Source organism: Uloborus diversus, chromosome 10 (assembly GCF_026930045.1).
Source record: "Uloborus diversus isolate 005 chromosome 10, Udiv.v.3.1, whole genome shotgun sequence".
NCBI classification, from domain to species: domain Eukaryota; kingdom Metazoa; phylum Arthropoda; class Arachnida; order Araneae; family Uloboridae; genus Uloborus; species Uloborus diversus.
In genome coordinates, this window is record NC_072740.1 from 63,404,630 (window position 1) to 63,431,459 (window position 26,830).

Here is a 26,830-nt window from a genome sequence, read left to right on the forward strand (position 1 = left end):
CCTAAGGTAATAACTTAAGTTATAGGAAAAAAACTTTTTGAATTATTTTATCTAACCTACTAATTAGTTTCGCTGTAACCCTATTAATTTTTTTTCAATAAATTTTTGAAGTTGTACGGATCTTTCTCGGACACCCTGTATATTTAAACCAATACTATAACCCAGATATAATTAAACCTCAAACACTATGTTTTGTTCGTTCTGTATTTGCTTTTTGTTTTCGGAGTTATATAATTTGAAAGCAGTTTTTTGTTACTCTAATTAGTTTGTATTAATCGTTGAATATCTAATATTCAAACCTGTAATACGCAGGGAAAAGTCAGAATATGTTGCGGAATTATTCCTATTAATTTGAATTCCCGTTTCAATGTTTTGTACTTTAACTACTACGCATTCATTAGGAACTTATTATTTTGTAGCCTCTTCTGACGAAAAATATATTTTAATTAATTATTGTTATTATTTTTGCTTTGACACTTCTGAGACATTGAGACATTGTATAAGTTAGTGTACAGAGGCAATGCGAAATGAATTCACTCACCGACTTATGGAAATACTCGTTAGAGATTATTTTATTGTAACATATATTTAAATATGTACGTAATATATTTTTAAAAAAAAGCAACGTTTTAAAACAACGATGTTTTTATGTCGATGTTTAATGCCATTATTGTTTTAATTTCGTACATCGATGTTTTAAAATATCGATGATTTTCATCGATGTCACACCACTAGCTTGCGGACACGAGTTTCGGGGTTTAAAGAAATTCCTAAACATGTATCTGCAATCAATCTCAGTTTTAATGCTTCAATAACGTCATTTTTTTCATTTATGAGTTCACTTGATTTGAGTTTTTTTACATTCTTTATTTAGCGTTTTTATTGCAAAATTTATTACGCTTAACTTATTACACTAACTTGCAATGTAATGAGCGCCGGAAAATTGAATATTGGTTAATTGAATCAGCCGCTTTAATGAATCTAATCCTCTAACACAGAACGAAATTAAGCTTTAACATAAGAAAACTGCCGGAATTTTGAATCAAACATGCCGCTTATATAAATCAAGTCTATGTGATTAAATATTTCCTGCAAACACGTGGTGCATCAGCGCAGTCTTTTTTTTTTTTTTTTTTTCTTTGCCTTTTTTATTAAATTTTTCTTTTTCTTGTTAATAGTAGAAACAGGGGTAGAAAGGGTGCTTGACACTTTTAGTGAGAGTTTTCTCGGGAAAAGTCAAGTAAAATCATTCAGACGGAGAGAATCAAGGCGTCGACGGGACTTTTTCTGTCTAGTAGACTTAGTTACCGGTAGCGTGAAATTTGATGCAACGAGGTGCGAATTCTGACGACTACGACTATAGACAGTTTCAGACGTTGAAAAAAGACTGTCTAAATTACCTGTTTTTAGCAATAAACAGTAGATACACTTTTCGAAACAGATAAGTTGAGATTTGAATTTTGTAATTGCTTTTCCATACTATTTTATGACAACATCTTTCAAATAATCAAAGAATGTATGATTTTTTATGGTGTCGTCGCGCCAGAATGGAACGCTGTAAAATTTTGCTTTAAACTCGGGAATTCCGCATCCGAGATCCTTGAGCTCATTAAACAAGTTTATGGGGATGATGTCTTAAGCCGCACAAGAGTTTTTGAGTGGCACAAAATGTTTATGGAAGGCCAAGAGCTTTTCGAAGACGAGCACCGCCAGATAACCGCTCCAATCGATGTTCAGGTGGTCAAAGTGAAAACAGTTTTGGACTCTGACAGGCGTTTAACAATCGCCCTTATTAGTGAAGAGCCTAGCCTTTCAGTTGAAACCGTCCACACTATTGTAGCAAAAGATCTTGCAATGAAGAAAGTGCGCAAAGCTGAAGTCGAAAGTCTTGAGCGGGGAACAAAACTCTTTGCGGGTGGAATTTTCACCTCACCCCTCCTACAGCCTAGACCTGGCTCCACCAGACTTTTTCTTGTTTCCGTGAATGAAAATGGAGCTCAAAGGGCATCAGTTCGACTCCATCGAGCTGGTTCAATAGGTGACAACAAAGGTTCTCAATAGTATTCCGGAAACCGACTTCCAGCGAGCTTTTGACGAGTAGCAGACGCGCCAAACTAAGTGTATCGATGCAGGGAAAATGTATTTGGAATAATAATAAATAATTGTAATGATACCTGCAATAAATTTTGATTTTTGGAATCAGTCCAAATATTTATTGAACAGACCCAAATTTAAATAGAGTTATCCTAAATTTTTGTAGATATTCTCATTTATAAAAATATTTACTCATTTTCACTTTATTGAATCAGGCGCTTTATTAAATCAAAACTGTTTAAAACAAACACGATTCAAATAAGCGGCGACTACTGTATTATTTTTAGATAAATTGTTAATTTGTCAACAAAAAATTTTGAAAAATGAGACTTTGGTATAAAATTATAATAAATATAATATTAGAGTTCAATAGATCTTAAATTCATAATCAATAATAATTTAAACGTTGTTTTTATAAAATTATTTTGCATATTGAAGAAAGATGATAGGATATTTTCTGCTAATAAGATGAATCTGTTGTTACAAAGAACCATTACAAAAATTTTGTTGTATAATTTGTGGGCTGAAAAGGATTTTTTTTTTTTTTTTAAGGAATGCCATTGAGTAAATACCGCTGAAGCTCAATGCAATGAACATTGCGAAATTTTCGACAAAAAATAAATTTAAATATAATGTCAGATCGGTTAGAGAATTTAAAAAAAATTATTTTTTAGTTACTTTTGTCTTTGCTGAGGACTCTGTGATTGAGGACGTCTGACTGCACGTAAGAATTACTTGTTTGGCCATTAGCGGGTGATCGTCGAACATTGCTAGCTTGTTGTGTAACACAACATGACGATAACAAACTCCCAGGACAAGAGTTGACCGCTGTACCTCCAATAAGGGGGCAAAAGAGGAAGAAAGTGCATTGATGACGTCTGCCTTCATGATAGCACGTACTAGAGTCATCTTCTGAAAAGAAAAATGTATACCAGTCAGGCATAGAAATACTGATATAGCATTTTAAATGTCACACAAATCGTCGGATAAATTCTATTTCTAAAGATGGGCTCGTCAGATCTGAAACATAAAGGAGTTAAGTGGAGTCTATATGATTTTGATTCTCTTGTTGTTTATTATGGAGCTGCGTATAAGGTTCTTGCCATTTACAGGCATAATGCATTCTATCGGGACTTGCAACCACTCTTTCATTCCACATCACTAGAGGAGGAGGTCATTACTACTTGAAAATTGCAATGCCCGATTCCCCACCAGAAGTAGTCACCTTGGCTCTAACGATGCGAATTACACAAAGAATTTAATTCAGCCAAAAACATCCAAGTCATACAAATCCTGAAGGGACCTTTAACATGCCACACATTCATACGACAGGGCCACTGGCGTTTTCTGCATCTTGAAAATCGTCTAGCTGGTGTCGGATTTAGTTATGGAATTTGGGTGCAATAGATCCACGCTATACCAATGTGTCACACAGCTTGCAAAGACTTCAGACATTAAAGATGGCTTTTGTGAATGTTTAATTTTTACAGAATGTATGAGTAGAAATAACGCTTTCTGCGGCCTTGAAACAGATGCTTGGTTTCTTTTCTTTCGAACACATATTTGAAATAACCACATTATATGATATGCAAAAAACTTTTTTTTCCTCACATAATGAGTGTCATGTTTATACATAAATAACAATTTGAAAAATTTTCCGTTTTCTGCAGTAACTAAAACATAACATTTCAATTAAAATCACTGAAGTGAATTTTAAAGCTTTTAATAAGAAAAATTATGGTTCCAGACCTAATGAATGTTTTCAAATTTAGTAAATACAAATCAGACTATTAACTAAATTTACCTCTTTTGATGGAAACTCCAAAAAATGTATCGCATGGATGTAGAACACAGAAGACGATCAGAAATAACCACGTGACTAAACGCCATTTTGCTTTGAGCATTGCATTGGATACCGTTCAAGTTCTTGCTCACTTCCTATAGTAAAACATTAAATTTCATATATTAAATTATTGAAGAAATACTCGTAATATAATCGTGCAGCCAGAAAATAAATAAAAGTTTTGTGTTCAAAAAGGCTCATACAGTTTTTTTTTAATGGCATTTACTTAATATTTCAGGCATATCCAACGGATAGCAAAATAAGTTTCATTAACTTTCTTTTTAAATGTTTAGCATGTAAGGAAAATGGATAAAACAATAGGTTTACTCTGTCAGAAAGGAAGAAAAGTAAGAAACTGACATCATTTACGCATGAAAAACGGTTTGAAAAGTTACCAAGGGGGAAAGGGATCAAAAATATGCAAAAAAATGGTGAAATCATTTACACATACTAAGTAAGCTCAAACAAAGCAAAGAAAACCAGCAAACGAAGTTTTATAATACATTCACTTTCTATGGGCCACTTCTAAGTAATTTCTAAAGCAATATTCTGATTATAAAACTTGAGGTATAGATTTTTGAAAATTTTTCTTATGTTAGTTGTTGCGTTACCATTAAGGAGAAATATAAAATTTACAATACTTTCTGAACTTAATTTTGGGAAAAAGATTTACATGCATCTTTTCACCCATGAATTTTAAGCCCAGTAATATTTTACAAATACCAATTATTGCATTTGTGTTATTTTCAAAACCGTTGAGTTTTGATGCTATGATTCTTATGGAATGTTGTACGGCCGGAGTGAACTGAAAAAAAAAAAACGTTCCTCCCGCTACTTTCGACGTGCATGCTCAGAGCTTTGTTTATATAAGATTGTTTAATAATTCAGTTGTAGCGAAGCCTCCGGGGCGCAATCGACTTGCGCGTAAGGGTGTTAATCCAAAAGTTGGTGGTTCAAACTTAGCCGGGAGAGTGATACCTATGTTTTTTAATATTAAAAGACAGAACGGCAGTCGCGGGACTGGCTAAGCTTTAATTGAATAACATAAGCTTATGATGTTGAAGTTATATTGAAACAACAAGTTGAATTAACTTTCAGTTAATACGGCTAAAGTTATCAATTCAACATTAGGCAACTTCAACATTAAAATCATATACCTATTTGATAAAAGCAATGCTTATGTTGGCCAGTCCCTCGACTGTCATTTTTTGTTTGAAGTATTTGATTTTTATTCAGTTTGTTGCACTGTAAATAATCGTAAGAACCCTATTTTTTTTCTTTTTTTTTTGAAACACTTTATGTAAAATTGTACTTAAAATACACCAGCGTATAATGAAAAACAGTTATTTTTTGAACCGTTGGATGATAAAACGTAATGAAGCAAAAATTGCTTCTTTACGTTTTATCGTCCGACACGGCGTGTGGTTGAAAAATCACACGCCGTGTTACAGGAAATTTTTTTCTCATCAGGGTTTGGATAAAAAAAAATGGGCGCATGGTAAAAGTAGCTAATTTTTCTAAGATTACTCTTATTGCTGTGTGTGTGAGATTTTTTTTCCTTTTTCATTTTTTATGAAAGTATTCGTACTACATTAGAACGCCAATTATTCGAATCAGTTGAGACTGGATCCCATTCGGATAATCAGAAATCGGATTTTTTCCGAAAGAAAAGGGTCTATATTAACTAACTAGTCTCTGTGTTGAAAATGGGAGAAGAACCCTATTTTTAAATTAAAAGAGTTTCTATTAACTAAATGAAAGAGCCGGTGACCTAGCAACGGACGTCAGCCAAAAGACTAGAACTGCACTATGAGACTTCTACATTAGCTTCGCTGAGAGAGGGAAAATAGCGCGCGTAAATAGAATCATTATTTTGCGGATCACAGAACGTTTCCGTTTTATATTTTTCTCTGAAGTTCTAAGAGTCAGCAATTCGGATGTTCGGATTTTGGATAACAAGGGTACATTGTACCTTACGTAACTTTTTTCCGAAACGTTTCAAATTCTAGTATAACACGAACATCACGAATGAGTATAAAAATAAAAGATGTTGTTGTTGTTGTCGTTAGAACTTCTTAATGAACATATAAGACAACACAAGAAAGATTCAGAGCACAAAGAGAGAAAATAACCCCACTGCTCTGGTTGGAATCGAACCCACGACCTCCGGCATTCAAAGCGAAGCTTTTACCTCAGAGACACAAAGGCCCCTCATATAAGACGTAAAAGATTTGCTTGATAATTGCACAGCTCTTATCAATTTTGCAAAGACGTCGTCAATTCAGGTATTATAGATATTCTTTATATCAGTCCTGAGATACACGTCATTTCTCCAACGATTTCAAACCGTTTATTTTTGGATGATTTGATCTCAATATTATAAATGTGAACTATGCAAAACGATATTAACATCTAGAAAAATTGAACAGGATCTATTTATGAAATGCTTTGTGTATCATCGGTTTTCTCAAAACGAATTCAAGTTATCAGTTCGCATTATCATGAAACTTAATTTGAAGTATTTCAGAAGCAAACTTGTGGCGTTATAAGCTATTAACTCATTAAAAATAATAATTTAAAAAATAATATTATTTTTAATTTAAAATTAGTTGATATTTAGCAACAGCAACTTGATTAAAGTGCACTTGCAGTCCACATATCCGGATTTCAAGTCCCTATTTATTAGTACGCTTAACAGTACATTATTCAGTCAGTACTGAATATGAACCTTCTATCTCAGTCCATACGGCATCCGCAGTAAGATAATCTTTAGGCGTCATGTTAAGTGGTACACTGAAAAAAACTGCAATGCCACTAGAGCATATTGTCTTGGGAACTGGAATTTAATAAAATGTACTAGTACTACTTCTTAATGTACTACTTCTTAAATAAAATTCCAATATTACTTAAAAAGAACCTGTATCAATTACTATAAACATTTATGCAATCCCAATTTCCAAGATATTTTGGAGTCGTTACTGCAGTTTTATTTATTTATTTATTTTTTTACTGTATAGAGAATGATGGGAAAAGGTAGGGTCCATTGGGGTAAAGGGAAGCAGAATTTCAATGTTTCAACTGGAGGTCCTTCCCTTTTTTTCCTTTGGATAAATTGAGATAGACAATTTTATACACTGTAACCAAAACCACACTTTCTGAAAGTAATTAGGTATGAAAAATTGGACTTTAGAATTGCTTGTTAACGAATAAAATCCTGTTCCCCAGTATGTTACCTTTTACCCCAGAGACTACGGTGTAAACGGAAACACCCCTTTATTTCCCCATTAAGTTGATAAAACCAATACTGCACGCAATCAGTTTAGAAACTTAAGAAGTTCTACACCAATAATACTTAATCTGTGGCCCGTAGGTTGCATGCAACTAGCTGAATCTTTTAAACAAAACTTAAAATCCTTTGAAAATAGAAAATATATACAAAAAATACATTATGCGCTGAATTTAAGTAAAACAGACACAAATGTGTAATTTACATAAAAGCTTAAGCTTCAAAAAAATTAATAAATAACGGAAGGAAGAAAAACTTAGTTGATTCCCTTTTCCCCCAAATGCAGGATTTATGGGGTGAATGTAAATACCAATATTGCGCATTAAAAATATAAAGGAAGGTGAAATTCACAAATAAAAGTTTTTTGCAACCTTCTACATGATAAGTAAAAGAAGTTGAAACGAGTTACTATGAATCTACAGACCTGTTGGAAAGCAAAATGTAATAGGGCAATTCCACGGTGACTGAGATTTTTAGAGCAAAACTATATTTTGCAACATTCAACGTAAAATATACGTTGTGCAAGCGATCTTTTCTACTGGATTATTTTATTTTTGAACTGAATTTAATGGTATAATTGAACACTTTAAATAAATTTTGGATGATTAAAAAAAAAAAATTACCAAAAGCACAGTAACTGACTGACATGGTACTTTTTAAAATGTCAGTCAGTTACAATGCTTTTAACAATTTTTTAAAAATCAACCAAAATGTATTTCGAGAATTCATTTAGACCATTAAATTCAGCTTAAAAAATACAATAATTCAGGAGAAAAGATCGTTTGCACAACGCATATTTTGCGTTGAACGTTACAAAATACTTACTATTTTGCTCTAAAAATATCAGTCAGTTACCCGTGGAATCGCCCAATATCATTAAACTTTAAAAAACAACTTCATTCTGTGTCATCTTTAAACAAGGATGGTGCTTACACAGTTATGGGGAAACATGCGGAACTCTTGGAATATTTTCTATGTGTAATCACGCACCAACAGTTTAGTTTCAAAAGTTACCGCAAGTGGTGAAATAGAGTTAGTCTCTATTCACCCCCTGCTTCCTTCGACCCCAACTGGTCCTACTGACATTTTTTTGACTGATACATTAATCGGCATATAAATAAGAACTGATTACGTACTGTAGCATATAGGGCATTTACACATTTTAAGAATGATTTCAGAGCCATTTTTTAATGTTTAAAATGCAAAGACACTTTTTGTAAGTGCTTTATCTGATAACTCTAATTCTTACAAGTTAACATCGTGCTTTCCATGATAGAAGGGCTTTTCGTAACATTTAGGGTAATTTGTAACTTTCGTAACATTACTACTTCTGTTCCACAACTTTCCAAAGTCAATCAATGTTAGTGAGTTTGCGTTTATATATAGTTTATTTCAGCAAGCCAAATGCACAGTAGACCATAGGAGAAGCATCAAGGGACTTTTGCAGGAGTATGGTGAAAAGGTACGTGACACCTGCAATATAATACGCAACACCTAAGTTTCATTTTCTCAAGTAATGCAGTCGTACTCTTCGAGGTATGATTCGTGGCCTTGTCTTCTCGCCTCGCACTTTGAAAATTAATGCGCTAAAGTATAGAATTTCTTCTTTAAATAAAATCTTGCAGAAAATTCATGTGCCGGGCCGTAAATATTCCCCCTAGAGTAGCAAATTGTAGTTAAACAAATTCCCAATAGATGGCGCTGAAAATAGTAAGCCCTTAAATCAAAGAGAGATAGAAAATCAAGTCATAATATTTCGAAAAATATTTATAATGAACAAAATTACATAACATTATTTCAAAAATGTCTCCCGTCGACTGCAATCATTTGTCGTTAACAGAGAAAAAAAATCGGTGAATTTCGGTTCTTCTTTTTTGATTACAGGCGTACTATTTGCATCGTCATATATTGAAAAAATTTTGAATTAAGATTTGGAACTCTGAAGGGAAAATATACGGTCCACCACATGAATTTTCTGCAAGAATTTGTTCTTTATCATTAACCGTTTTGCTGTTATAAATTTTTAAAGACAGTCAGTCAATTTCGGAAAGCCCTGTATATTTCCCAATCATAAGCTGTTGCCATTTTTTCTATATGCAAACATTATTATTATCATTTTTTTTTTTGTATAAATCCTTCTTTGAAATAGTTCTGAAAATTTGAAAACAACATCTGTAGTACATCAGTAAATATGCAATTAAAAATACAGGTCCCCACGAGGACTTGTTGTTCACATCTGGTGACCTTATATTATTAGGCCCTTAAGTAACTCCATATTTACGTCTTTTTTATGGCGAGTGTTACGGTGCGTATAGTGATCATTAAAAACAAAAATTCGACAATATCTGATTATTTTTATTATTGTTTTATTTATTCATTCATTTATTTGAGAAACTGAGTGCAAAGAAATCATAGTGTTCATTATTTAAGTTTGAACGATACTTTTCATCATATTTTGTAACTTTTTATAGCCGACAGCAATCTCTTTACTAATTATTCCTGTTTTAGGAAAATTAGAAAATATTGGTATTAACTGCGCTGTTAAACTTTCCACTGCGATTATAAGAAATTCTTAATGAAGAGAGGCTTAAAATCTGATTTAATTTTCTAAGTTCATGTGACAATGTTCTTATTAAATAAGCTTTGAAGAAAAACGCATTTTGTTTACAGAAATTACGAAACTTGAGAGATAAAGAGACAAGTCAATAGCTTTTCATTTCAATGATTTCAAATTTTCAGATTTTTTTTTTTTTAAATAAGACTTAGTAAAAGAAATGTCACAAAATAGCATAACGATTTGGTTTTAAATTTTGTGACAAAATATGTCATTATGCTCAAACAAGGGGGAAAAAATCTAAAACGGAAAAAACTTAAACTAATTAAAAATCGAAAAAAATAATAGAAATAATGTAAGAGATTTTATATCCTCAAAACATGTTAAACGAGTCTCTGATTCAGCTTATCTGATAAACAACAAGTCATAGCTAATAGTCTTTATCTGAATATAGTGTCAAACATGGATGAGGCTTAAGTGAAAACTCAGTGGAAAACCATTCTCACTTTATCCTAGTTATCGAATATCAAATGCATTTGATTACGAGCTTAGACAGTATGCTCGAGCGAATACTGCATATGTTCTATTTTGATTCGCGTTTGAAACGGTTAATCCACAGGGATACCACCGTGCTGAAACGGTAGACTGATCTACTGGCACATAAACCTTCAACTTGAATGTCACAGCGGTGAGTTGATGTAGGAATGCTAGTATAAAAACCTTGGGTGAAACCATTCACCTGAAAAGCATGTCGCTCACACTTCCGATATCATATCGGTTGCCTGAATCACTCACTTTTGAGATCTGTCGGAAAGTGACGTGATTACAATTTTAGAGAAATTTTTTTAAATAGCTGCATACAGTCGGATCTCGATAATTCGAAGCTTATAACTCGAATATTCCTTTATCTCAAAGTTTTCCTTCGGTCCCAAAATCTTGAGGCAGTCGCGGAAACTTCCCATAACTCGAACTACCAATAACTCTAACGGTTTAGCCGGAAACTAGGGACTTCGAGTTATCGAGAGTTGACTGCATTAAAAAGTATTGACCTAGTGCGTTCAGAAGCAAGTTTAACGAAACAACGCTTAAAAGATTTAAGAGAAGAACTGTAAGCATTGAGAGCGAAATTACGCTTTCACCTTGCTTTCTCCCAACTCTAGAAATTCTTTTATAATTTTTTACTAATTATAAGATTTTAACTTCTGACATACTGCAACTAAAATGCGAAGTATATGAGGCAATGAGAAGCAAAGGGATGTAAGTGCAAAAAATTTAAAAATTTAGAAATAATCAATATTGCAGGAAAACCTCTCCTCAGTTTTAGGGCAAGAGATGGTACTATAGTAGCTCTGGTGGGTGCTGCTATATAGCATGATTTAGAAAAAAATTTAAAGAAAGCTTACCTAGGATCTGAACAATAAACGCATTTTATTCGAAACATTAAAAAGTCCACTTACATCCCTTTGTGTCCCACTACCTCATATTACATATAAAAATTTCAAACTATTCTTTGAAAATTATCTCTTGGCAAAAACTTTCAGACAGCAAAAATGCAATGGTTAACCTATTTTTGTTAGAATTTTTTTTTTCTAAAATATCATTTGGACGTGCTTTTGCTTGCGTGTAAACAAATAATTGTGTTTTACATCTGTTATTGTTGAATAAAAAATCAGTCCGACTGAAAGGAAGTAGATAACTTCCGCCTCGATCCCAAAACAATGGCTCCATTTTTCTACCTTTTGTCTTCGACAAGAAGTGCTAATTCCACTGGCAATTGAGTGACACCAGATATCCTCATTCGATTCCCGTGTTGCAGCTAAGAAATTCTTACAGCCATGAAATAGAGCGCTCGGACACAAACAATGCAAGGTCTTTGTCAAAGCTTGTCTCGCTGACATGAAAAAGTCGAATGAAATATGGTGATCTCGATCGAGGGCAGCGTTTATTTGGCGAAATGTGCGCTCTCGAATGCCAATAAAAAAAAAGGCGAAGGGACCCTCCGGGTAAGGGAAGGTGATCGAAACCGGATGCTCTGCTCGCCCATCCTCTCTTCTTCATGGGACTTCCCTACTGACCCAAATCCTCTTCCAGTTTATATTTTCCGGGGAGAGGAATTGAAATTGAACAAATGAAGAGAGAAATCAAAATGATGTGTAAGGTATTTTGTATCTCGTCTTCTGTGCATTCAGTTGAAGAGGAAATATTTGTGTGAGTGTTTCGCAGTATGATGTCAAAATGGTTGATACTTCTTCTACAAAATACACTTCCAACACAATGTGATATAAAAAATTCACTTCTTAATAAGATAAAAATCCATACGCAGTAATATTTATATATTATATATTTATTATATATTTATCTTATATACATAATATTTATAAATTATATTATTATATATATTATATATTATATTTGTATTACATATTATATTTATATTAGTGTTTCGCAGTATGATGTCAAAATGGTTGATACTTTTTCGACAAATTACATAGCAACACATTGTGAAATAATAAATTCACTTCTTAATGAGAGAAAAATGCATACCAAGTAAATGTCAAAGTAAAAGTAATTCATAAAAATTCTATACACAGCACTGTTTTGAAGAGCATATAAGCCTCTAAGATCCTGATTTTGTAGTTAATATTGTCTTTGATCAAAAAGTGACGCATCAAAAGAATTCAGAAAGTCTAAAAAAAGTAACGGCAAAAGAAGTTTTCTTAGAAAGCCATATACGTAAAAAATACGAATTTTAAAAAAGAGAAAAAAAGTAAAGCTTTTACAAAAAGAAAATCCATATTTTTTGAAATGACTAATATATAAGGCTTAGTCAATTACAACAAAATGTACTTGATTACGATTATTTATGAATTCGGTTACGAATATAATCTTCTCGCAAGAAACAATTAATATTGCAACGATTAAGGTTGATAAAGAATGTAATCGATTACGATTATGATATGTCGATTACAATTTTGCTTACAATTACGGTTTCGCAAAACATTACTCACTTAAATTAGAATTACGATCACGGACTTAGAAGGATTACCTTGTTTAACTTATTGGCTGATTTTTACTTTTTAAAATATATCAAAAAATGTCAAAGTGTTTTATTCAATTGTGGCCCATGAATTAGATGCCCACAGTTAGGGGAGAAAGGCATAGATATAGTGCTTGAAAAACTCTGCACTAGGTTCAAAAATAGTCTGTTCAATGGCAAAATGAGAGCAAGTAAGAACATAATAAAATAGTTTTATTAATAGCAGAAAGTGATTACTTGTGAAAAAAAAATGATTATTTAGCTCTCAGTTATGTGTTTTTATAAAGTAAAAGTAATTCATTTTGCTAAAAATTGATAATTTCTAATATGCTCTTAAGGTAAGAAGAGGTAAATTAGATACAATTACTCATCACATAATATAACCATGATTATTGGAAGCAACGCCTGATATTACAAACAAATTATATTGAAAATAAGGCCATTTCTTGAGCATTTTCTTACAGCTAAAAAAGCATTAAGAATTTTAGTTTCCGTCTGATGAGGAATTACATAATTTGGTTTAAGAAACCAGGAAGTTATTTTTTTTTTCTAGACCCTAATGCACTGTGCTGAGTGCAATACATGCAGTCAAATGCCCCCTTTCAATTGTCCGTCATTATATTAGAAGACAAAACCATTTGAATAAACGGATTTTTCAGCGGAAAAGATAAAATTAGTTCGAGGTTTATGCGTTAAAAGAATTTTAGCTACAATACAAAAAGCTTTTCTCAAGTAAGATCAATATCTGACTGTTTTTATTTTCTTTCTTTTTTGCAAAGGATAAATGCTTTTATTAAGATTGTTATCATAATTAACATGTTTTTTCCATTATTTTGCAAATGTTAGTTACGAGCGTTTGTACGTTTCTTTTAATATCAGAATTGCACGTTTCTTTCTGCGTATAAAATTTGCTATGTGATGACTACTTTTGTACTGCGGTATAACTGTTAAAATGTTTCAAATTTTCAGTGCAAACAAGAATTATGTACATTTTTTTAGTAAGAATATACTTTGTTTTTCAGTGATTCAGATGATTGGTGATTTGGTGATTATTCATTATGATATTGCTTTTGAAAATCTCAGATTTTTCAGCTTTATTTTCGCATAATATATAGTGTGAAAAGACATTTGAAAAGATAATCTGGAATGTATGCAAAACAGAAACTGTTATTAGAAACCTAGAGTAACCAGCTAAGATTCTAGGGCATAAAAGTTTGAAGTAAAATAAAGAAAAGTTTTAAATTAAGCAAAAAAAAAAAAAAAAAAAAGAGAAAGGAAAATCAAAACTGCAATTCTTGGTTGCAAAAACTTGAATTCGGTAGGAAAAAATTCGTTCATTTCGTTTCAATACAATTTAGTCGCAAACTATTTAGTGCATATATGTAAAAACCACTTTTAGTGTTTTTTTTTTTCATAATAAATACTAATATGAAGAAAATATTTTTTCGCTCAGCAAGAAGGGAAGATTAAACAGTTCACCACTGATCTTTTTCGTTTTCTGGAACGATCGCAGCCAACTGTGTATTGTATGTGGTAGCACTTTGTTTTGGATAAACATTCTACTATAACAGAAGTTGCAATTATGATTTCCAATAAGATGCTTAAGTCCATTTTAGTTTTACAAAATAAAAAGTTGGTGACCCAAGTTCTTGTAATTTTTGTCATGCAAATACTTCGTTCTTCATCAAAGGAAATCATAAAAGGAGAAAACCTAAACTTGTAGCAGAATATAGACAAATGAAATAAATTAGCTATTTTAGGATGTTTGCCACAAGTGTATCAGTACTTTCATTTTCTCTTATTATGTGTGTTTTTCGTAATATTTAATGCCCCATTCCACGGAAAAGCAGAAAGTTTGTCCTGCACGTCACAGCTATATGTTACTTTTCAATATAGTATGTAATTAAAAAAATGTTTTGGCCTTAGAAATCATACATGTATGTTTGATTATGTATTTCTTTTGTAGAGATGATAACTGTGATTAATTTTGTTACCAAAAGCATACAGTTAAAATTGTTGGATAAAAAGATGTAATTAAGTTCCTGTTTTATTAATAGTTTAAATATTCTTTACTTTTCGTAACTTGAAAAAAATATTATAATTAATGTAAAAATATATTATAAAATAAATATATTATAACATTATGCAAGTGATACTCCTTTCAAAAAGGGTGCAGAGAGTTAATGTCCCAGATGGACATGTTTCCAAACTCGTAGCTATCAACACGCTACTTGTAACGGAAGTGAAGCAGCAGGGTGCTTTTAAAAGGCCACAGGTTGCTTCAAAAAGGACACAAAAGTGTGCTTCAATCTGCGAAATAAACCTAGAGTCATATCTATTCACATAAGCATTTTTTAAAATGTAAAATAACTCGAGTTCTGCTAATAGATGCAAATGTTATTTCAGATATTGAATGTGATAAAGTAAAACATTTTGCCCGCATCTTCTTTATTACGAACGGATGATTGTATCTTGCAAAAAATTCCACATAGTATTGATAAGTTGATAAAATATTAAATAATCATAAATTAAAATTTTTAATACTTTTTAAAGATTTATTAGAAACGCTTTTCTTTTTCAAGCAACTGAGAAGGCTCTTATCAGTTTAAATTAAGTGCACGCAGGTAAACTTTGCCAAGGTAAAATAGGATTATTTTTAAAATAATACGTATATTATCAACCATTCTACTAGGAAATTAATATCCTTAAAAAGTAGCTTGATGATGTTCAGTAGAAAGCTTTGGAACAATGTAAACAATTTTTATTTATAAATAAAATTTAAAATGAAAATATAAAATACTATCAACATGTATTATAGGTTCAATTATATTATACGCTTTTATCTTGTTTCGTCAACATGCAGTACAAACCTGACGAAAGATATGCATTTAAGTTAGTGAGTAGGAGTTTTCTTTGACTATCGGTTTTTATACAGTATTACTAGCAGTATTTTTTTCGGTGGCAGTAGTTACAAATCATCACATTTCCCCATCTTTAACTACATGTAGCTAAGCGGTGTCAACAGCTACTTACGTATCTTTAATCACTTCATTGTTTTGTTTTCCGACAAAAACGGTAAAAAAAAATACTAAGGAAACTGAAATCTGTAAGTAATATTGGAACGACCTAATTTGTAATGATGGATCGAATTTTATTCTTATTAGCGCTAAAATGATATGTCATATTTAGAATTATTATGTAACTGCACGATCTGTTTCAAACCAATTTTTATCTACTAGTGTTCAAGAATGCTTTTGTTGATAATATTTCAATGCATATTCTTTCCGCATGAAAACGAAAGAAGAGTTTTATGAACTTTCCATTTACGTTTTGAAATTTACTATTTTTTCCAATCAAATTTTTCAACATCAAATATTTAATGAATGTAAAAGTCCGAAGTATTCGTGTTTCATCAATATTTAAATCAAAGCGTTTTTTAATATGTCTCGTAAGGTTCTGAAAAATAAGTTCGGCAATAGTATCTGATTTATTTTGAATTGATAGAACTTTTTTTAATGTGTCGCAAAATTTAGCAATATTTATTACAAGTTCAGTGCTTGAATATGATATTAAAAAGAATAAAGAGGGAACTATTTTTTTCTCAACATTTTTCCTACCAAAAAATGTTTTGATAAACCTTATTTCAATATAGAGGATATCAAATGCTTCGAGCAATCTGCTACACTTAAAAGTTCTTTGAGATATTAGAAGTTTTGATTTTTTCCTGTAAAACTAATCAAAGTACGAAATAAATCTAAAAATCCGAAGTATTCCTGTTTCACTAACATTTAAATCAAAAATTTTTTAATGTGTTTGGGAAGGTGCTGAAAGATAAGTTTGATAATAGTATCTGAATTACTTTGAATTAATACGATATTTTTAAAAAATACGTAGCAAAACTTAGCAAGATATTTATCACAAGTTCAGTGCTTTATATTATAAAGGGGAAAAAAAGAAATGGATTTTTTTCAAGATTTTGCCAAACAAAAGCAGTTTTGATAAATGAAATTTAAATATAGAGGATCTCAAAGGCTTCGAGCAATCTGATACGTTTAAAAGTTCTTTGAGGTGTTAGAAGATTTGTTTCTTTCCTGTAAAATAAATCAAAAAACGAAATAAATCTAAAAATGTTACCCTCTTCTTTCAATTGAAAACAATTTAGTGTTTTCATGCTCTTATTGATAAAGTTCAAAAAAAAAAGAAGTTCATATACACAGTGGTTGTAATTTGTATTTAAAAGCTAATGAAAAATTGAAAAACGGTGAATCTTCTCAGAAAAAGTTATACCTATTGCAGTCAATTTAAGGAAGATGCAGAAAAGATCCTAGTTGTGACTATGACACTTTTCCTTTTCTCGTTTATATCCTGTGGGCTTGACCTAATAGAATGCTCCAATTTTCTTTTCTTTTTTTTTCTTTTTTGTATAATAGAGAGTATTTTTAGATATACCGGAAATCGGGTCATTATTTAAGTGGCCCATTTATGCTTCTTTTTTAATACTACACTAAATAGAAATAATATGGGACACACCCATTGATAGTGGGTAAACTGGTTTCCGTAATTCCCGCAAATGTGTCCGAAGCATTGATGAGATATTGATGGGCATCTAAGTGAAAATCGGTCAACGGATTCACGAGACATAAAAGGGCTATTAGATTAAATTTATGTATCAGAAAAAGCGGAAACATTTGGGACTGAAAAAAACAAAACAAATAATACATAAACTTAAAATGAAAACTTACAAAAGCTAAGTTTAGTAAGTGAAATTGAATAATCATTTTCAAGGAACTTTATGAAATATTTAAGTAAAAGTGTACTGGCATTCTGTAGTCCTATATTTCCGTAGCTTTCCTATAACTAAATCAAATATGTGGTTGAAGTCGGTGCATTTTAATAGAACTAAGCAGCTGTTATTTATGAAATCGAACAGGAATTGTAAAACAATGCAAATTCCAAACACTTATTAGTTTAATTTATAGAAAGTACATGTTTTTGTAAAAACTTCATTGCATGTGGAAACAATTGAGAGTTAATTATGAAATTGTTACTTCTTTTGATCTCGCTTAAGGTTATATCTATGAACTCCACAAAAAATGCTTTAAAGATTTCATATTAATAAAGTTTTATTGTTTCAAATACTATGTACGAAGGAAATGTTGATTTATATGAGGACAAAACCTTAAGAATTATAATGCCTAGAAGAGCTCTTATTTTGTAATGAACAATTATTTTTACTGCCTTTCAAATATTTTCGTTAAAAAACTGAATTGTGCAACACATTTTAGCATTACTTCATAAAAAGAGATTGCAATTTTAGTCTATCGATTATCGATATTTTCGAAAAGTCGGTATTTGCTACTGTAAAAGACATTTGGTATTAACGTTTTTTTTTTTTTTTTTGGTATTAACAACAAGTAGTAAATACTTCTCAATTTAATCGATTTTTAATGATTTATAAGTACTTGTTGTAATTTTAAGGGGTCTAAGAACCCTTAACCTTCAAAATTTTCGACTTTCTGGAAAAAATATATGTTATGCATAATTTAATTCTGAGCAATTTGATAACACAAAAAACATTTTCAAGTTATCGGAAAAATCCATATGCTTTCTACATAGAGATTTATGTTAACAGCAGCTGCTTAAGTCTTTTTTTCTCAGGTGCAAGTTTCTCGTTTTGCGTGCATGATATCTTAGAAAATTTCTTATGTATTTCCAAAAAACTTTTCATGCTTGTTTGTCTGATTTATTTTTATGATATGAACCTCAATTTTAACAAATGAAAGTTAATATTTAAAAAAATATATATTTTCACCCCCTTAGGAAGAATACAAAAAAAAAAAATATTTTCATCTCTGGATGATGTGAATGAATCACATTTTCGTGCATTCTTGTACTGCATGCTATTATTTTTTTCATTTTTCATTTACTTTTGCATATCAGGCTATCTCTTTAAAAAAGCTAATTAAATTTTGCTAAAGTATAATTACAAACGTAATTCTACTATTACGGAAGGAAATATATCCACAAAAGGGAAAAAACTATCAAATAATAACATATTAGAGTGGAATTGGTAGTAAAAGAGAATAAGTGCGTGATAGATGAGACAACTTTAATGAAAATTTTAAACTCAGCTCTCTCAAGAAAGATAACTGTTTATTATATTGCCAGAGGTATAGATATAGACAATGGCATGAAATAATGAGAAAGAAAACGTTTCACTTTCAGCCGAAAAATTGATTTAAAGAAGCAGAGAAAGATGGAATATAAACCCACACACATATACATTTTATCTATCGTTCATTTAATTATATTTATTTTTGTAAGAAACCGAGAAATAGGATAACAAAGCACGAATCCCTTTGTTCATTTTTCGGAAAAATTTTAGCACCGATACTCATGCCGGTATTCTGGTACCTCGTTTCGACAAATACCGAATACTGGAAATATGTTTTTGTTCCGGTATTACAATCAGTTCATATATAAGCACACGATCTTGTCAATTAAACGCCACCTGCATCTGTTGAGACTTATTAAAGACCAATTAGAAAGTAAACTAAAATTGCCTCAAAGACGTTACTTCAAGCGTATATAAGTATCTAATGTGCTGCGACAAAATTTCAAGTACACTTTCTCCAAAACTTTGGCGGAGGGCAACTGATTTTGACTGATCACCGTATTACAATTTTCAGATAAAATTAAATGCTTACTTCTTAATTTTCAAGAGTTCTCAATCGAACAAAAAAATTGTTTGTTTCATGCCTTCAGTATTTTTAAAAATATTTTTTGCTATTACATTTGCGAAATGAGCCTCTAGCTTTAAATCTATAAGAAAAAAGTTCAATTGAGTATTGCGACACAGCAAAAATTAACTTTATACCCACCAGTGTGTCTTGCCCACGTATAAGAAACTTTACTCTAACTAATTTAAACCAGTGAGCCCAATTTGATTATTTGGCCAAATCACAGTTTATAGCAGTTAAATAAGTATTACTTTCGGACGGAAACTAATTTACTCGAAATTAACAATGCCGATTGACTTTGTGCCATATAAATCATAAAAAAATATACAGGGTGTTCCTTTTTAACCTGCAAGACCATTATTTTCGCAACCGTTAGTCTTAAATGAATACTTCTAATTGCAAAAAATGTTAAAAATCACATGCAGAGTTTAGGTATTGAAAGTTTGCAGCAAAAAAAACTTAACTTTCTTCAACTTAATTTTAACTTTGTATACGGGCCCTAGGTCCCCTAATTAATATTCAGGGAAATAATCTCCATTGAAAAAAAATTTCAACATAAAAAGTTTGACATTAGTACGACTAATATTCACCGAGCTATGAAATGCAGTGTTTTGTGACACATCACTTTACACTAGCCGTCAATAACACCTTTTGTGGGGAACATATAGCAGTTCACAATGGTTTAAAATTATATGCGTGCAAAGAGTGTGTTTTTTCAAATTGATTCAGGATTTGTAGTGTGTTTTTGCGTATAATAGCATAACATTTGCATTTATTTTTGAATAGCAATGAGAAAATATCAATATATTTTTTCTTTTACTTCGGCAGTATGTCATTCTTCTGAAAGGACGATAAGTTCCAATCTTACCTTCTATATGGTCCCCTAAAACTTTGAACTCGAATAGCTCCTTGAGTTTTGGTCGCACAAATGTCAATTTTTTTTTTGTGTTAGTAATATCTTTCAATTCCGATTATTTCCCTGAATATAAGTTAAGGGACCTAGGACCCGTATAAAAAGTTAAATTTTGTATTTTTTGACTCATTTTTATTTTTGCTTCAAACTTTCAATCTCTTAACTTTGCATCTAATTTTGAACATTTTTACAGTTCGAAGTATGCATTTACGACTAACGATTGTGAAAATAGAGGTTTTGCAGGTTAAAACGGAATAACCTGTATATAGAGAAATGAACATTAATTTGGCGATGCTCCCTGAAAATTCCATGTACCACAGTGCATTTCATTCGGCATCACTGCTAAACTGACTGTATGCGGGCATTGAGAAATTTGTTTTAACTGTCTAGCCTAAACGCTTCTTTTCTTTGTTTATTTTCCTACTTGACATTAAAAGTTTAAAAACTCTCCATTATAAAATAATAATAGTATTTATTATTATCATTTGAATATTTTTTATGCTTTTTTTCACACTAGGAAATTGTACAAAAGGCTTTCTTTTATGAATTTAGTGCATAAATACTGAAATTTACATAAACTAAGGTTTTAGTGTAATTGAATGCAGAACATTTATATCGTGTTTTCAAAAATATGCACCTTAGTCCAAAATCGGAAACATGTATCTAATACTTTTATACGAGTTTTTACTTGTTAACTTATAGTTTAAGGGAACCAACAGAAGTGAACTATATAAAAAAAATATTAAAAAAAAGTAATAATAACGGAAGATTTTTTGAAAAGTAGTCTTAGAAAACTCAGAGATTTATAATACGCTCCTACTGTATGACATTTAACAGTGTAAACTAGTGATTTTTTTCCAACTAAAGGCAAAAGAAAAATAAAATAGCATATTAAAATAAAACGAAATCAGAAAATATAATTTCTTCAAACTACTAAACACATTTTTTAAAGACAGAAAATAAGTAGGTATATGCTTAAAGAGCAGATATACATTTTTCAAAAGCATTATTAAAACTCCGACAAAAAAGAGGAATCTCTCACCGTTTTAAATACTAGATTGCTTATAACGAACAATTAAAAAAAAAAAAAAAAACTTACTGTTGTTTTCCATTAAATTACGAAACTCACAAGCAAGACAAAGGAAATTTTAAAAAACTCTCGGATAAAGAATTTAAAAATTATAAATGACACCCCTTTTTTTCCCCTTAGATTATTCTCGCTCAATTACATTAATCTCTGGGCAATTCAATTTATTCACATCCATTGTATCTTCTACAACAGAAAGACACTTCCTCTCCCATTTCGTGCACGGCCACGGATCGATTAATTCCGGTTTATTTTTTACTTCAAATAAGTGTGATACATCGTGAGGCGAAAAAATGAAGCTAAGTCTATATTTACATTTTTATTTTAAACTTTTCTCCACAACTTGCCCGATTTTCACTTAGTGTTTTGTCAACAATGTTTCTTGTGAGTGGTTGTGGCAGTTCTCTCGTTTGTTCTCTTTCTCTCTCTTTTTAATTAGAGCGTTATATATTACATCTCAAATGCGAAGTGCTTAACAACTGCAGGTCAAGATACAGATTTGTTCATATGAACAAAAAGGGGAGCTAAACTGACGATAAATAAGTACTAATTGAGAGTAAAAATATCATATGAGCCGTGTACGTAGTTTGAACTGAACCCTTTAAGCTGATGCAACATCAGACCGTATTGTTCTTATTTGTTCCACGTTTGTAAAAGACAAGTGACTTTTCTGATTTCTATTACATCATAAGGGACTTGAGATCAATAAAATAATTCTATAAATGCTGATAGTCAAAAACATAATTAGCGAAATTATTTTGCTGGATTTAGTTAAAAACAATAGTAACTTAACTGAAAAACTAAATAGCAAATAAGATTAAATAATGATAACTGATACGTGTTCATAAAACCAGTTTTTATGAATATTTAATCAGCAGTAAGATATGGAACCTAAAGTAAAAGGTGAGTTCACAAAAAAGAGACATAAAACCGATGAGAAGGAAAAGTTTATAAACATATGTACACTGCCGTGGGCAGGTAAACGACATTACCTGCAGCCATGAGTTTTCGAAAAATTTGAAGAAACGCGTTTTGGATTCAATAGTAACAATAAGAAAATGTTGGAATTAGAATTTTTTTGCGCTTTTTTTTCAGCGGAAACCAAAAAGCAATCATGTACAAAAAAGCTAACAGACAATAGATTACAAAAATGCAAAAAAAAAATATTGAAATTAAAAATTTGCAGTTTTTGCCCTTTACCTGCCCACGGAAGAATGCACTTTTGTTGTACTTTTCTTCAGTTAGCTTTGTGGAACAAAAATGAGTTCAATTATTCGTAATAAAGCTTCCAAAGCTTCTAAATTTTACTTATAATATTTCTGGTTCTACTTAAAATAAATTTATTAATGGAATTTTATTCAAGAAATCAAAAATGCTTTAATATGAAAGAAACTTGTTTTCTGCATTTTAAATGCGATTTTCCTTTTTATATATATGTCCAAACGGAACTGCGTCTATGAAAAAGAACTGACTTTCTTGATAAAAAAGAGAAAGTATTTCCTACTTTCCTTTAAAAAAACAGAGCTTCGAGGGATTTTGCAATTAACCAACAAAATTGAGAAATTGATTCAGTGAAGGAAAGTGACCACGTGCTTGCAAATAACGAGTCAGATAATGAAACTACTTTTCTGTGCTTCCTCTTGTAAGAATGTTAAGGAAACTTCTTCGAATACAGGGTACAAGTGGCCCAAAAGATGCTACTTCGGTAACCTTTCTGCTAGAGGTCCTGCTTCAACTTCGTTTATTTCCTCTTTCAACGCAAGAAGCGAAATGTTTCAAGTTGTAAACCGGAAATTCATAGCTTGAAACACGATTACTAGAAGAATGAAGGAAGAAGATTATCATACCTCCGGAATAAGCGAAAGAGGTTAACCTATAAATTTGCGCTTCCATTGTCTAAAATAAAGTAATGAATATTTTTAGACATGAGGATGATAAATGAAGGTGAAGGTCTCGGAAAATGTTGGAGAAGAAATCTGTCCGGCACATACATATTCAAAGTACGATCCATACAGATTACGAAATATCTAAAGACGTTTACCTATAAATTACTCACTTATTAAGAAAAATAAAGTTTTTTTTTTTTTTTTTGACATGGACCAAACATTGGATATGCTGGATCAGAAGATTTGCATATTATGAAGACGTTTTAAATGTTTTGAATTGTCTCAATACTAACTGCGATACAAGAGTGGGTACCCAGTAAACCGCGCCTTATTGTTAAAAAAATAATAAAGAGTTTTTCTTCGACGTGACGTCGATCAACGCACATGCAAGAATCACAAATGTTGGAGAAAAATGTATTTACCACATTACATATTTTAAATGTTTTGAATTACATGAATCGAAGTAAGCATTAACGGTTAACCAGCAAATTGAGCGCCCAATGAGAAAAATAAACAGAAATTTTTATAGACATGACCTGGGTCTAACAACATTCACAAACACCATTCACAAACAGCAGGTTAACACAAGTCACAGACAGCAGGTCACCAAGGAGGCTAAAAACACCTTAGTGGCTAATTATCTCAGAACAAGAAGCTCTAAGAAGCCATTTACACTGAATAATTATAAAATTCTGAGAAATAGTTTTTCTTGCACCTAAAAAAATATCCTTGTTCTTAAGATTTTAGATTTTTTGTCAATCCCTGGACATGACCATGATAGATGCACGTACAAACATTGAAAATGCGGGAGAAAATATTTGTCTAATATGTAAGAAATTAAAATGTTTTGAGTTACGTCAATTCCGATTGCAAACAACATCAGAGAGGTTAGCTTATAAATAGTGCTCTCATTGAACAAAATAAAGTATTCTTCTTAGGCATGACCATGATGAATACACGTGAAAAAGCTTAAAATACTGGGCAAACATTTGTACGGCACATAGCTACATATTATAACCAGTTTAAGTATTTTCAGTATTAACTGCAAATAAGTCGCTGAACATAAATTATGATATAAAATAGAAAATTCTCCAAAAATATTTAGAAAAGATTACTAACATCACAACTTTTTCCATTTTTAAAGGTATGACTTTGAATTACGTGTTGTAACTTTATATTCATTTTGTGTTATTTATTTCTTATTATTCATGATAATTTATTTTTCAATTTTTGCTGGTCAATATGATATATATTCCCACATTCAAGTTTCGCACTAATATTGTACAACTGTTTTCGCTCATTCCTAAAACGTCAAAAATGCTTAATGAAAGCATTCTAGAAACAATATTTTATAACAAAAATTTCGCCTTTTTAAGAGAACGTATAGCTTCAAGTTTCTTTTAAATTGCGTTTTCTAAAATAGCTATTTTGCTTGAATGTTGTTGAAAACACGCAAAATAAATTTAGCATCTTCCGCTACCGCTTTTGCTATAGTTTTTTAAACATTGAATGAAAATCATCTCACTTCTAAGTTACAGTGAACCTAAATAGACTTTAAACGTTAGAACAAAACAAACTCTTACTTTTTATGAGAGGAATAATACCTTCAATTAATAAAATGAAAAATACAATCCAGGAAACGTTTTTCATTAAAGAAGCTTTTTTGAAACGATACCAATGTAAACCTCATTGACAATGAACTGTGAAGCGAATCCTTCTTTTCTCATAATGCAAACAAAACAATAATATAATTTTTTTCTTTTTGCTCTTTACCATAATTTTGCTTCATGCTTGGTTGGAGGAAATGTTTCTTTTTTTGTTTACCCATCTCTATGATCCCATACCTGCGCAGGACAATCAAATCAATGAACCTTATAGCACAGAAACCACCATCTCGGTCATCCTGTGAGATATTACCTCTTAACTATGGGAAGGAGTAAGTAATTTACATGAGAATTCCGATATTTTCTTCCGAAACTAACTACAGTTCAATAAAGGAATAATAATAACGATAAACATTGAAAAAGTTTACCATATTTACTGTGTGAATTTCAATTTTTAGCGGGTCGGCAACAAATATAATAAATTATAAATGCGATTTAGCATTTTACCTGTCGGAATGAAAGATTTTCAAACATCTATTTCTAATTGAAATTTTTAAGAGTATTTAATATTAAAAAAATAATAATAAATAATGATGATAATGATAATAACAATAATAATAATAATAACAATAATAACAATAATAACAATAGCAAATAATAATAATAATAATAATAATAATAATAATAATAATAATAATAATAATAATAATAATAATAATAATAAATAATAATAATAATAATAGTAGTTGGTAATGTATGACAGTCAACGGTATAGCCTGAGAAATGGCTTTGAAGCATGATTTTATTTCTTTTTCGGATGAAAACATATTGCAGAGATAGCATAAAAGAATATCCCGGTTTAAAAAAATATATTTCATAAACAATTACACTTAGCATTATAAATGATACATAAATATAAAGATAAACTGAAAGTTTTTTTTCACTCACAAATGTTCGATGTGTGCGCCTTTCGCAACGAGACACACATCTATAACATACATTTTGGAGTGTTCACTGTCAATTTTTCGTTATGCTACACATATGCGATCGTTCAGTTCTTGCAAATTTTAGTTGGTTTGATTAGGTTTTTCGGCGCAAGGTTAGGTTTTTAGCTTGCAATGTTGTATGCAATGGTGGTGGTGCAAAAAGTCTTTGACAAAACCTCGTAAAAAATCACGTGGGTTAGGCTGGTCAACGCATATAGGGTAAAGTATCATCACCTGCACGGCCAATCCAGCGTTGCCGAGCTTCAGTGGCGAATCAAAGTGAGAGAGGGGCGGGGGTCTTGGATTTAACATTGCTTCCAATCCTAGTACAGTAGTTAATAGACATGTAAGGACTGTTGTGTCCAAAATACCCCCTCCAGAAGGAATTTCTGGCTGGGCAAGTGCGGAACGTGCACGTTTAAGTTGTTACGTGCGTTAAAAAAACTTTCACAGTTTATCTTTATTTTTATGCACCTATCATTTAAAGTGCTACAGTGGCTCCCAAAATTGTTCGTACACTTTAAAATTTTTTAGTAAAACCAAAATAAGGCGAAACTGAATTCGAATATGAAGTCCAATATTTTTTCACATCATTCCTATGTCATTCTAAATAAAACCTGTAGTTTTTTCAAAATATTGAGGGATCTTCTTTTTGAAATTGACAGAGAAATAATACGCCACAAAAGTCATCGTACACTCAAATATTTTCGAATAAATTTATGATTAAAATTATCATATGTCTTTTTTTATTATTATTATTGCATTGTTTGACCCTTAAGAGTCATTTGACTTTAATTTTT

General features: G+C 31.1%; 1 protein-coding gene across 1 annotated transcript in view; it reads right to left on the reverse strand.

Annotated features, from left to right (window-relative positions):
• LOC129231565 (clotting factor G beta subunit-like) overlaps positions 1 to 26,830 on the reverse strand; it is a 50,218-nt gene that overhangs the window by 17,074 nt on the left and 6,314 nt on the right. Inside the window, exons 2-3 of the mRNA XM_054865923.1 lie at positions 3,899 to 4,032; positions 2,773 to 3,006 (exon numbers count right to left, since the gene is read on the reverse strand). Of these exons, the coding sequence (XP_054721898.1) occupies positions 2,773 to 3,006; positions 3,899 to 3,998 (334 nt within the window). The 5' untranslated portion in view covers positions 3,999 to 4,032. The remainder of the gene's footprint in view (positions 1 to 2,772; positions 3,007 to 3,898; positions 4,033 to 26,830) is intronic.